At 39.4% G+C, this 12,593-nt stretch overlaps 1 protein-coding gene across 3 annotated transcripts in view; it reads right to left on the minus strand.

Annotated features, from left to right (window-relative positions):
- ZNF385D (zinc finger protein 385D) overlaps positions 1 to 12,593 on the minus strand; it is an 849,127-nt gene that overhangs the window by 276,629 nt on the left and 559,905 nt on the right. Inside the window, exon 1 of one of the 3 annotated variants that reach the window (XM_040636862.1) lies at positions 1,876 to 2,122. The exons of the other annotated variants lie outside the window; for them this stretch is intronic. Coding sequence (XP_040492796.1) covers positions 1,876 to 1,897 — 22 coding nt within the window. The 5' untranslated portion in view covers positions 1,898 to 2,122. Of the gene's footprint in view, positions 1 to 1,875; positions 2,123 to 12,593 lie in introns of those variants that run through there. 3 annotated transcript variants of the gene reach the window in all.

Genomic DNA, 12,593 nt, shown 5'->3' on the forward strand with positions numbered 1-12,593 from the left:
TGAATACCCACGATTTCCTCCAGGAATAGAAAAACGTATCTCATGCCGGAATTATGGTAAGACTGAACCATGTTCATGACACAGAGGGCAACTTTAGCTTAGCCTTTAAAAGAGTACAGCTTCATCTGAAGTAGGACATCACATTTCAATTTGTACTATTAAAAACTTGCATTACACAGTGAAACTAATTGCCCTGTGAATCACCCTGCTTTACAAGACAACTGGACCAGCCTACAGTTAACATGAGCTAGCCCAGTGAACATTGCTCCAACAGCCACACGATAATCCAGGACAGCACGGATGGCCACTGACCAGTACTTTTGGACTATGCCACTACTCTGGCCAACCCTCCTTCCTCACCACAATCACATAAGGAATTGTTGCAAGAGGCTAAAAACTTAAACTAAAATTTTACCTCCTACTTCCTATCCCTCAATATCATTACAGATGTCAAAATTTTATTTTGTCCAAAAGACATATTCCTTTACAAGATTTCCCATTTATCAAAAATATGCTCACGATAAACACTTGGTGTTTTATCCATTGCCAATAAACAAGCTTACCACCTCCATCACTACCCCTGGAAAGAGGTGTTGTTTAACTCCGGATTCAGCTTAAATTTGGGTATGAAATGAGGATTGTTTCTTCGAAATCAATTTTACTTATTTTTAAGAGACTTCTTTTCTAATATGACACACATTATAGGGAAATCAAAACTGCTGTCAAGACAGCTAAAGGCATTCAGCTTTCCCAACTTGTGTTCCTTCCGTACTTTCGTAAATGTTTCAAAGTCTCAAGAAAACAAAACAAAGCAAAGAGTACACACAAATAAATGACCAAGAAACTAACTCCCCCAACACAAGTTTACCTAAGCACCTCTTTAATCTGAAAAATGACTCTCGATCTCAGATCTAAAGCAAACCAAGAAATCACCCAGGGCATTTGCATCTTGGAATCCTTCCCTGGCCCCTCTCCAGCTGTTCTCACAAACCTTTTAATACCAGATAGATGCCCTCGGATGATGACGCGGGATGGAACTTACAGAAGGAAAGCATAACTTCAGGGAGGAGGGAAGGTTATTCAGTCCCAGTCCTTGGCTTCTTCTTATTTAGTGAAGGGGTTGTGCCTTCTCTCCCAGCAGTAAGTTGCAGCGTTACAGTGCGAACGTACAGCTCCCAGCCCGCTTACAGTGCTCCAGTGTTAGCCCAGATTTAAGCCTCAGCATGTTTTCTGAAAATGCAGGCAGCTCAGCTGAAAACCTTAAGGGAGCTTTCCACCGTGGCACACAACTGAACCGCACAAATATTTAACAGCTTCGAGACCTCTAAAGGTTTAAAATAATATGCATTTTGTGCTAGGTTGTTCTAGCTAGAAGGAAAATGGGATAGTATGGAGGAGCGTCCTCAGCTGCTCAATCACGGCACACCAAAGAATGTTTTCCCTTTTGGCTCAGAATTAGGGAAAAACCAAAATGCCTAATGAAACACTGATACCGACTAAGCTTTCACAGCATCAATAGTATAGGAACTTAGTTTTACATTCCATTGAGTTAGCCCATGACTTCCCACGCCGTACCATTTCTCCTTCTTCACCTAGCTAAAAAAGCCAACTCCGTGCAGACAAATCAAGGCAAAGTTTATCCACCCCCACCAGTTTCCTTTCTTTTCCAACTTAAACTCATCCACGACTAATAAACAGCCCCAATTGTAGCACAAAGGAAGCTCTGAAGGCTGCACCAGCTTGGTCCTCCACTTGCCAACTGGAGGTAGGTTTAATGTAATATATGCTCGCGGCTTAAAGATTTTTTAAAGGGCTGGTCTGCACTGATGAAGAGCTGGACACCCCCAGAATTACATCATCAGAGTTAACACTCACCAAAATACATTATGTTTCTCATTAATCAGACAGCTGGAACCCCACCGCGGCGTCTTCAGCATCAGCTCGCACCCAAGGCTGACACGCAGAGCAGAGCCGTTTCATGCTACATTCGGTGGAAATGTCCCCGGCGTGGAGAGCAGCGAGCGCCGAGCGTGCGTCCTCCGCGGGATGAGCGCCTTGCAGGCTGCCTTTCCCGGGCTACGATCCCCGGCGGCTGGAGCGTGCGCTCCGGCTGCCTGCTGCACTGCCCATCCTTACTGTAATCCGACTCCTCCTTGCGATGTCCTTGCCGCGCCTGTGACATCAGGACTGAGAGTACTACAAACAAAGCCCAGAGACCTGGGAGGGGGCGGAGAGAGGGGCGCGGGAGGCTCTCTTAAAGAGAGAAGGGTCTCCGGATCCACATGGGAGCACACAGGGGAAATTCATCACGGTGCGGGAGGGGAAGTGGTTAAGGCGAGTTCTGCCATTAACGTGTAATTAGGCACACTTTCATCCCGCCCCTCCCGTGAATGTCATCATCCTCGCCAAAATTTAGCCTACCACCCCAAGTTAAAAAAGCAGTGGGAAAAGGAATGGTGCCCCTTGTCTGATTCTCTTTGCTGTGGGCTTGAGGGTGTGTTGTTTGTGATGTTTATGCCTAAGAGAAATAAAACAATCAAGGGACCATTGCTAGGGTAATAGAGGTTTTCACTTTAGAAATGATCAGATCACAGAAACCTAGTAGTTGGTGAAGAGTTATTTTTATTTCTTGAGTATTTTGAGCTAGGTTGATAGAGAAATGTAAAGAAAAGAAACGGGATAAAAGTCACCCCTCAGTTTCACAAGTGCACATTTGCTGCTTCCCATTGTAGGTAGTAGAAAGGACACTGAGGCTGAAATGATCTTTGACCCCTAAAGAGGAGAGACAATTTAGCCTGAAAGACAACCAAGACTGTGTCATAATTCAAGTCTGGTCACCAGTATAATACAGACACACCCACGCACAAGCGCACACAAACTGGCATTAAATTTGAGATGAACAGTCAAGAAAGGCAAAGCTTAGCAAAGCCTCTGGCTCCTCCAATAGTCTAATGAATTGCAGTCCTTATCTTACATAGGAAAGGATGTTAGAAAGAAATCCCTGAAAGCGGTGCTGATTAATACTTAAATGTTCAGCATGGAAAATAAACCCATAAAACAAGTTCAGTTTCCTAAGGACTCATCACCTTGGGATCCAACTTAACCACTGGACTATTGAAACTTAAAAATTTCCACAAAAATCTATAACATTAAGAACTGAAGATAACAAAAGAACTATAGCGTATGGAAGGAAGCAGTTGATATATTTTCAATACAGGGTTTTATAAGCCATGGTAGCAAATATTTCTACATTGTGATATTAAAATAACCAGTGGTCTTTCCTTGCCCAATCCTGTCTCTATTGGTAGATTTAATGCATAGTGGAACTAGTGGGCTGAAGCTCATAATAGCAGCATGCTGTGCAATCTTGCAAAAAAGCTAAACCCCCTATTTCCTCTCTGAAAAAAACACTATGACCAATATCCTCTCTTACAATGGATTATAAAGAATTTGGTGAATGTGAATGGGTAATCATATATAAATCAGTAACATTACAATGAGTCTTCGGATAAATCTAGTGATTTTTTTTTTTAGATCTACTCTCCATTGAAAGCAATTTGGAGAACAAAAATGTAAATAGTAAAGAATACTTTTTTACTCCTTTTTAAAAATTAGAAATAAAAAGAACGTTACAGGAAAATACCGAAGAAAGCGCATAAGTGTTTTTCCTTTCGGACAGATGGAAATCATCCAAAAGTACAATTAATGGCCCTTCCCTCAGGCAAAAGAACCATCTGTGGTAGAGCTGATTCATGAAGCTCATCAGCTGTCCTGACCTCCTACATGGGCTAGGGGGCACTGTAGTTTAATGCTACAGTTTTTGGTCCATTTGTGTTCCTGTAGTTCGAAGATGCAAGCATTGAGAGTTGAGTTTAAGACAGGAGGTTTAAGATACTAAAGGACTGTCTTAATAATTAATAACACCTTGCATCTGCATGGCATTTTGCAGTCACAAGGTACTTTCACTTATGCCATCTTTCTTACTAACAAACTGACATATAAAAAGGTGGATATTATCAATGTCCTGATGAACAGGACCTTGAACCTGAGGACAAATGAATTTGAGGCTCAGAGACATTCAGCAATTTTCTCAATGGTGCCGTCAGTAAAGTATAGTTGTCTTATTGCTTGTATTTTGAATATATGTTAGCATCCCCAGAAGATTTCTTTAAAGAAATAAATTATATGGGTAGCTCATTTGGTTAAGTGTCTGACTTCTTTTTTTTTTTTTTTAAAGATTTTATTTATTTATTTGAGAGTGAGAGACAGAGATAACGACAGAGAGCACAAGCAGGGAGAAGAGAGAGAAGCAGGCTCGCTGGGGAGCAGAGAGCCCAATGTGGGGCTCGATCCCAGGACCTGAGCCAAAGGCAGACGCTTAACCAACTGAGTCACCCAGGTGCCCCAAGTGTCGGACTCTTGATTTCGGCTCAGGTCATGATCTCAGGGTCCTAAAATCAAGCCCCCCCTTGGGCACCACACTGGGTGAGAAGCCTGCTTAGGATTCTCTCTCTCCTCCCTTTGCCCCTCCCCCTCCTAAAAAAAAAGAGAAAGAAATTATAAATTTCCGACTTACACTGGCTCAGGTAAAGGTCTTCCCCAATCAAATTATGTCACTGTGTGTTCCAGAAAAAAAAGTATCTACATGGGCACAAATATACAGGCAGAGAGCATTCAGTAATAGAATATTCCTGCCTCTGCCTGGTCTATAAGGATCGTTCCTGAAAAAGCAGCATGTAACCTCTGGAAGAGTATGGCATTCAAGAGGCAACTGAGTGTTACACGCTTGCACTGGAATTCTGTTCAACCCGAAAAAAGGAAGGCATCTGCTTTATTTAAAGGGGTATGCCCCACCCTTCCCCAATTAAGGGTTATGTGGAATATCAAGACGTCAGATAGAAACAGTGCTTATCTCTGGATGGAAAACAAGTGATTTCTATTTTAATTGTACAGTTTTATTGTTTCCCCTAAAATTATGTGTATGCATTATATTTATAAGGGAAAAATGCAACTATTTTTATTTTAAAATACAATAACATCCAAATAAAGGCATAGCCGATGTTGGCTAGACATGGGGTTGTGGACATGCCCGCTGTGCCTGGGAGATGCTTCCATATGCCATGTCCAGGAAAGGACCCAGCCACTTTCAGGGAAGGACCTGGTTCACACCCCTGACCTTTATCTGTCTCTAAGCTGCTCTAAGCAGCTGGGGGATCCTGAAAGGGAATCAGGTCACTGCTTGCCAGATAGAAATATATTTTTCATGATTAAAACAAAAGATGCCCTAAAACCAGTAACATATTTTGAGTGAAAACATAGTAGGTGGAGAATTTTCTCTCTGCTCAAATATCCAAATAGCCGCCTGCCTGGATCCCTGATCTCCAAGTCTTGCTCAAAACTTTGTCAACGTAGTTTCCCTTTGTAAGAGTTGTCACCATCTGACACACTACAGTAGACATCCATTTATTTTGATCTCTTCTCACTGGAATATAATCACCATGAGGGCAGGGATTTTAGTTCATTGTTCACTGCTATATCCACCATCCCTACAAGGGTATCGGGCCCTTGTTCCTACTCAATAAATATTTGCGAATGAATGAGTGAACACACTGAACACAACGATATTGTGTGTAAAACATCATACTTTTCTATGTGCTGCAGTCAGTTCTTCGAGGTTGATGGTGTTTTATACAAAATGTTTGCACAAATTGAATTTGTCCATGCTTAGCAGCAGCTGTTCCTAAATTCTCTGCAATACCGATGCCAGGTGTTACTGCAGGCCACAGTTGGTGAGCTTGCGTGTCCTTTCAAGTTCTCAAAGCTGAAAGCAGCAGTAATTTAGCATTGAGTTAGCACAGCCTCGTTGTGTCTTCCATTGCCTTCCCCTGAGCCTTAGTTTAGTCCACTTGCATTTCTTACTATATTGCAGCAATAAAATTTTATCCAGTGTTCCTAATTCCAGCTTGCCCAAATCCCATTTATGCTCCATAAATCATTATTATATTTTAATAATAAAATAACATTGTCAACTATACTTCAATTTAAAAAAAAAAAGAAATAAGGTGAAATAGGTCACCTGGAGCCTCAGTAGGACTTTGTAGACCATAGTATAAGGATTTTCACTTTTGTTCTGACTTATATAGGATGCCTTTGGCATAACGTGATTTGACATATTTTGACAGGTTTCCTATGACCGATGCATGGAAAGTGGATAAAAGGAAGCAAGGGAAGACACAAGGTGAGCATTTAGGAAGACTTTGTGATAATCTAGAAAAGAAATGGTGGCTTGGATCAGGAGAAGCATGGAGGTGGCAAAACGTGGTCAGAGTCTGTATGTATGTCAAAATAGGTCAATAGGGTTTGCTGTGGGTTGTTGAAAAGGCGATAGAAGAGAATTAAAAAGCTAATGGATTACTGAAGATTGGGGGACTGAGCAATTAAAAGGTTGGGATTTGCACTAATTGATATGAGGAAGGCTGTGGAAGAGCATGCTTTGGGTGGGGATTAGGAGATGGTCAGTGTGAGGCATCGTAGTTGAAGATTCTATTATATATTCAAGTGAAAATGTTTATAGAAGTTTGGCTATATAGGTCTGCAGTTCAGGGGAGAAGTTTGGGCTTTATATTTAAATTTGGCAGTCATCATTTTATAGATGGTAATTTAATCCATGAGGCCAGATGATATCTTCAAGGAGTATACTCCTTTGGAGGAAGAGAAGAGGGTCAACACTGAGACCTGCGACATTATAAGAGCAAGGGGCCAAACACATGGGTTCTTGATGACTGAACATTTGTTGAGAATGTAACAATTTGTTGAATGAGTATTTGTTAACATATGAATGATATTTGATAGAAGGTTATTTATTTTAAGCCCGAGTTTGCCTCTGTCTGATATATCACCACCCACTGTTAAAACAGTTTGAAAAGGAAAGAAATAAGTAATTGGTCTATATGAGAACAAATGCCTAGTTCAATTAATCCATGTAGTCTTTTGATTAATTTTTTAGATTGTGTAGACACTGCTATAAACTCATAGATCATTTTTATTCCTAGATTCTCACTGGATGTTTCCATTGAAATTAAATGCCCAGGGACCTTAGTCTAGAAAAGGAATTGTCTATAAGAAAAGAAGAAAAGAAGTGCTAACAGTGAGCTAAGAATAAAAAAATAAAAATAAAAAAATAAAAAACTATTAGTACTATGATATTCCAAAATTCTATCTAACTGAATTTCTTTGTCTTTGGAGACACCCAATAAATCCCTTCTATACATGGTCCTATCTATTCTGATAGTCAGTTAATAGGAGCTCTTTTACAATATTTAGTAACTAGTATTGGGAACCCTCTTGGAATTCTTACCTCGGAGCTTGTGGCCTACGCATCTTTATTTATTCAACATATTGGGTACTGGGTATTCATGTGCCAAGTACTATTCTAGGTGCTCAAGGCACATTGATGAAATTACAGAAATCTCTGTCTACAAGGAGCTTACATTCTAGGGGCTTCTGCCTATCAGCTTCTCTACTACAATTTGGAACATCTTTCACTTTTCTCCATGCAGAGGAAAGGACCTAAAATATCCTTCATCTCATTCATTCATTCACTGGTTACAGTTTATTGCTTCTTTCCCCCCAGTACAATGGACATGAGGGAAAGGGCATGTCTACCACGTTCATGCTGTGTCTACTGTCTAAACAGGAGCAGGTATGCAATAAATATTTGTTGAGTAAGTAAGTATTTCAAAAGTCTTCTACTTCTAGATGATGTTCTATCTTGATCTGAGAATATAGTTATATTTTATCAGAAATATCATTTTGTATTCCCCTTTGTCTAAATACTTACATTCACCACCCAAAACTGCTCAGATATTTTGTTCTCTAAGAAGTCTTCCCTGGGCTTATTTATGTCTGACTCATGTGTTCCCCTAATGAGCACTCACACAGTCTTTAGAGAAATCCATTACAGTATTTATCAGATTGGCTTTCAGTGACTTTTCCAATTGTCAATATCCCCAAGCAGAATGAAGGCTTCTTTGGGGTCACAGAAAAAAGTGAAATATATGTTGATTCCTTGAATGTTTTAACATACTCCAGAACATAGCAAAAATGTATGTCAGGGACGTGTCCTATTGGGTTAGTGACTACAGTATGTCATTAACATCAAACATTGCCCATGATTTAGGAAGCAGCAAACTTTGCTGTGGTTGGAAACAAGGATCAGAAAAGGAAGAGACATTAAGAGTGATCTTAGGTTAGAGAAATCCCAAAAATCTGAGGAAAGGCCAGTTGAGAACAGAATGGCTGACCAGCTATCAGGCAAGATAGAGATCAGAAGTGTTGTGGGCAAGTCAGGAGGCTGGTATGGGAGGCAAGTACCAGAGTCAAGAACAGAAGAGAAGCTTTTTGTTTGTTTTTTAAAGATTTATTTATTTATTTGAGAGACAGAGAGAGAGAGAGAGAGCACAAGTGAGAATAGCGGAGGGAGAGGGAGAGAGAATCTCAAGCAGACTCAGCACTGAGCATACCTGGGGCCCAATGTGGGGCTCGATCTCACAACCCCTAGATCAGGATTGAGCCAAAACCAAGAGTCAGGCACTCAACCAGCTGTGCCACCCAGGCACCCCAAGAACAAAAGAGAGTTTAAGCAGAGAGTGATTCAGGGGAAACTAGTCAACCCCCTAGCTGTTCTTACAGGTGGCTTTTATTAGTGCATTTGCCCTGATTGATTAATAGTTCTGCTTCCCTTATAACAGGAAGTATCACTAGCTTCCTTTCTGAAGGCTCTCAGACTATTATTTCCCTGCCATGTTTCCCTTTCTTTATCTTTTCCTCCCAAAGTCGTTCAAGAAGTTGTTTATATTTTCATCTAGTTTTCTTTCTTTTTTATAAAGTTGCTTTGCATCTATGTAGATACTATCTCCAAAAACTGAGGGACACCACATCATAAGTTTATAAGTCCCCCACCACCTCATTGGTGCTTCACTAAAAGGAAGTGAGATCATAATAACTATTATCATCATCACTGGCAAAAAAAAAAAAAATTAAAAGTAGAGATCCTGAATGACAAAGCACTGAACTCTAATATTTAAGCTACCACACTGCTCTGAAAAGCACTTGGTATCTTATTTAAGGAGATGAAGTATATATCCAAAAATACAAGTAAAAACAAAGGTAATATAAGGTAAATGACAAATGAACAATGTAGGACATGCACGTAAAGTTTTGGTAAAAGATAAAATTGTGATGGCTTCAGGTAAACCTGGAAAACTACAGAGAAGTGGAACCTGAACTTGGTCTTCAGTATCAGTTCAGAATGATTAAATGCATAAAAAGTTGGAAAATGACATAAAACAAGGGTGGGATTGTGAATGATACGTCTGGGAGAGCAAGAACAAATTAGAGTATTAAAGAGCAAGTTTCATAAAAGATTTCCATGCAAAGTAAATTTGTAGAGGGAAACACAGAGTCCTTTTGGATGTGATCTCACATTCCAGGTTAAAGGGTTTTAATTTTATTTGACAGATAATGTAGAAAGTGTTTGCTGAATGAATACATGAATGAGCCTCAAAGTGTTTCCAAGGACAGAAATATAATAATATGCCTCCTCCAAAGACATTTGGAGACACAATAACATGAGTTAATATATCTTGTATAGCAGGTTGAAAGATCTTATACACTCCAGAGGTTTCCAATTTTTCTTAAAATAAAATTCATTTATGGTTCCTGGGCAGCAATTTGAGAATCAGCCCTCTCCCCATCCAGCCCCACAACAAATGTGCTTGCAAACAAAATGGAAGAAGAAAACAGCATCGTATTGAATTTCTTCTTTTGCTTTAAAAAAAAAAAAAAAAAAAAAGATCCTTCAAGATAAATTGAGTACAGCTCTAGTAAATTTGGATGCTTTAGGTCATGCACATTCCATTTTTATATATACTGTGATAATAACTATATAGAGTGAGCAGAGAGACAGTGCAACTCTGCCCCAATGTTGCAAGAATTCACAAAGTAATTGAAAGTGTTTCCAAGTGTGCATAATTCTGTGCCTCCAGTCAAATACAGTAGATGGAAATTTGTTTGGCTTCCTCTGTCAAAATGTCTAAAACACATAAAGGAAATGTGTAAACGGAAAACAAAATATTACAGTTTCAACATTCTTTTAATTATATCTCAATTTCAATCTTGGCTTTGCTCAAACATACTAATAATCCTAAGGGCTCATCTCTGATTCTTTTGGTGGATAAAATGACCGAATGTGATTTTTACCCTTGACTCAAAAGTGTCAGTTCTGGAAATCTACAGTATTTGTCACCATGAATACCATTTAACTGCAGCAGTACCCAAAGGAACTCTGCACAGCCACACGTGAATAGGGCTGGAGGAACTTAATTAATCTTGCTGTCACTTCCATGATGCTTTTCATTAGTTTTGCTGCTATCTGATCAACTGGCCTCCTCTGTATTGGAAATGGCTACCCATAGCTTCTTGTGAAAGCATTTTCAAAAGGTAAACAAAGACTCACCTTTGTGGTAGGGAGCTTTTATGCAGTAGACATTATTATTACTCAGTAGTAATATGGAGGTAACCCTCACATTTTATATTTAAGCTATAAAAACACAGGAAACATAAATACCTCTTCTGTCCTCATCAGGAAAATTGTTTTAAAATCTATACATACATTATGTATTTGATATAAAAGGTCTTTATGACCTTTCATGAATACTGATGCTTAGTGCATTTTCTGGAACTACACTAAATATAGAATGTAATTCATAAGAAATCTAGACTTTTTCACTGACCCCTGGTAAGTAGATTAGGTGAAAGTTGGATTTAATGATGGAACAAAAGAACTGATAACCCAATGGTAGTATCAGCTCTCTCTGTCATATTTTTGAAAGACTGGTTTAATATATGTATATGTCAAATATAATTTTATTTACATGCATTACTTTTGCATTATTTTTTTCAATGCTGACCATAGTTTAATTTACTAAAAAAACTGGAACAATTTTATAAAATGTTATCACAGTTTGACTATATAAAAGTCAATTCATGCCTATGGGATAGCCATGGAGAATTAGAAAAAGAACTTACTGAGAGCCAACATATATGGCAGGCTCTGATGCAGAAATACAAGACTGCAGTGTGTCCCTTTTCCTCATGTGTGGAAGCCAGTCTCCAAAAGAGTCCCCAGCAATTCTTGTTTCCTAGTATTCACATTCTTGTGTAGTCCCTTCCCACTTTGAATAGAGCTGAACTGTGTAACCAATAGGATGTTGTGGAATTGACCACGTGTGACATTCAAGATTAGGTCATAAAAGACAAAGTGGGTTCTGTTTCTCTCTCTTAAATCACACACCCTAGGAAAAGTGAGCTGCCACGCTGTGAGGACAACCATGTGAAACCCTACGAAGAAGTACACATGGTGTGCAACTGAGATTTCCAGTCAACATCGAGCAACAACTTGGCGAATATCTGAGTAAGCCACCTTGGAAGTAGATCCTTCAACTTAAGTCAAGTCTTCAGATGCCTACAGCCATGAACAACATTTTAAATGCAACTCATGAAAGACTCCAATACCCAACAGAGCAACTTTGAGATTCCTGACCCATAGCAACTGTGTGAGACGATAAACATTTATTGTTGTTTTAGCTTCTAAATTTGAGGTAATTTTCTTGTATGCAGCAATAGATAACTAATGCATCATAGCCTGAGTTTATAACTTAAAATTATGGCAATGTGACGTAAACCTCAGTTGAGACAGACTTAGACATACGGCCTTGAAGAGGTGTGTATTCCTTTGGGTCCTAGTTTTGGTTTTTAGGTTTTGAGTTTTTTCTTTTTCTTTTAGAGAGGGAGAGCTTGTGCACACATGAGCTTGGGCGGGGGAGGGACAGAAGGAGAGAGAAAGAGAATCTTAAGCAGATCCATGTCCAGTGTGGAGCCTGACACAGGGCTTAATCTCACAACCCTGAGTTCATAACCTGAGCCAAAATCAAGAGTCAGAAGCTTAACTGACAGAGCCACCCAGGTGCCCAGGGTCTTTGTTTCTTAATTCAAGAAATGATGGTATAGGAATGAGTGAGGGTCACCAACGTAAGATCCTTTAGGGAGAGGTGAGGGAAGTCACACAGCCACACGGAGTGAGCTAGATATACATTTATGGAGAGCATTAGAGACTTTAGAGGATTGAAGAGTATCAACTAACAAGGGAGGATCTTACTTCACTTCAACTGACAGTATGCCATGAGGAAATGTTGCCAGATTCTTCAATTTTTTTCCACTTCTTACTTTCTATGACTAAAATATTACACATTTGATAAAAATTTCATGTAACTTCAACTTGAAGCCATTGATTAAATCTATGATTGAAACAACATTTTCTTCTCTCTCTCTCTCTTTCTTGAATTTTCCAGTATCTTCAGAATTTTATTCAAAGATCTCTGCTATTATATTCATCTGTTCCATCCTTCTTCCCTTCCCTCGCTATCTCTACCCTTCTCTAACTCACAAACTTCTACCATCCATTTACCAACACATATTCCTCTCTGCCTGGCATAATGCTCTCCTCTTAACCTATCAGGCTCTTCTCCACACTT

The sequence above is a fragment of the Ursus maritimus genome, unplaced genomic scaffold, assembly GCF_017311325.1.
Source record: "Ursus maritimus isolate PB19 unplaced genomic scaffold, ASM1731132v1 scaffold_20, whole genome shotgun sequence".
Lineage (NCBI taxonomy): Eukaryota > Metazoa > Chordata > Mammalia > Carnivora > Ursidae > Ursus > Ursus maritimus.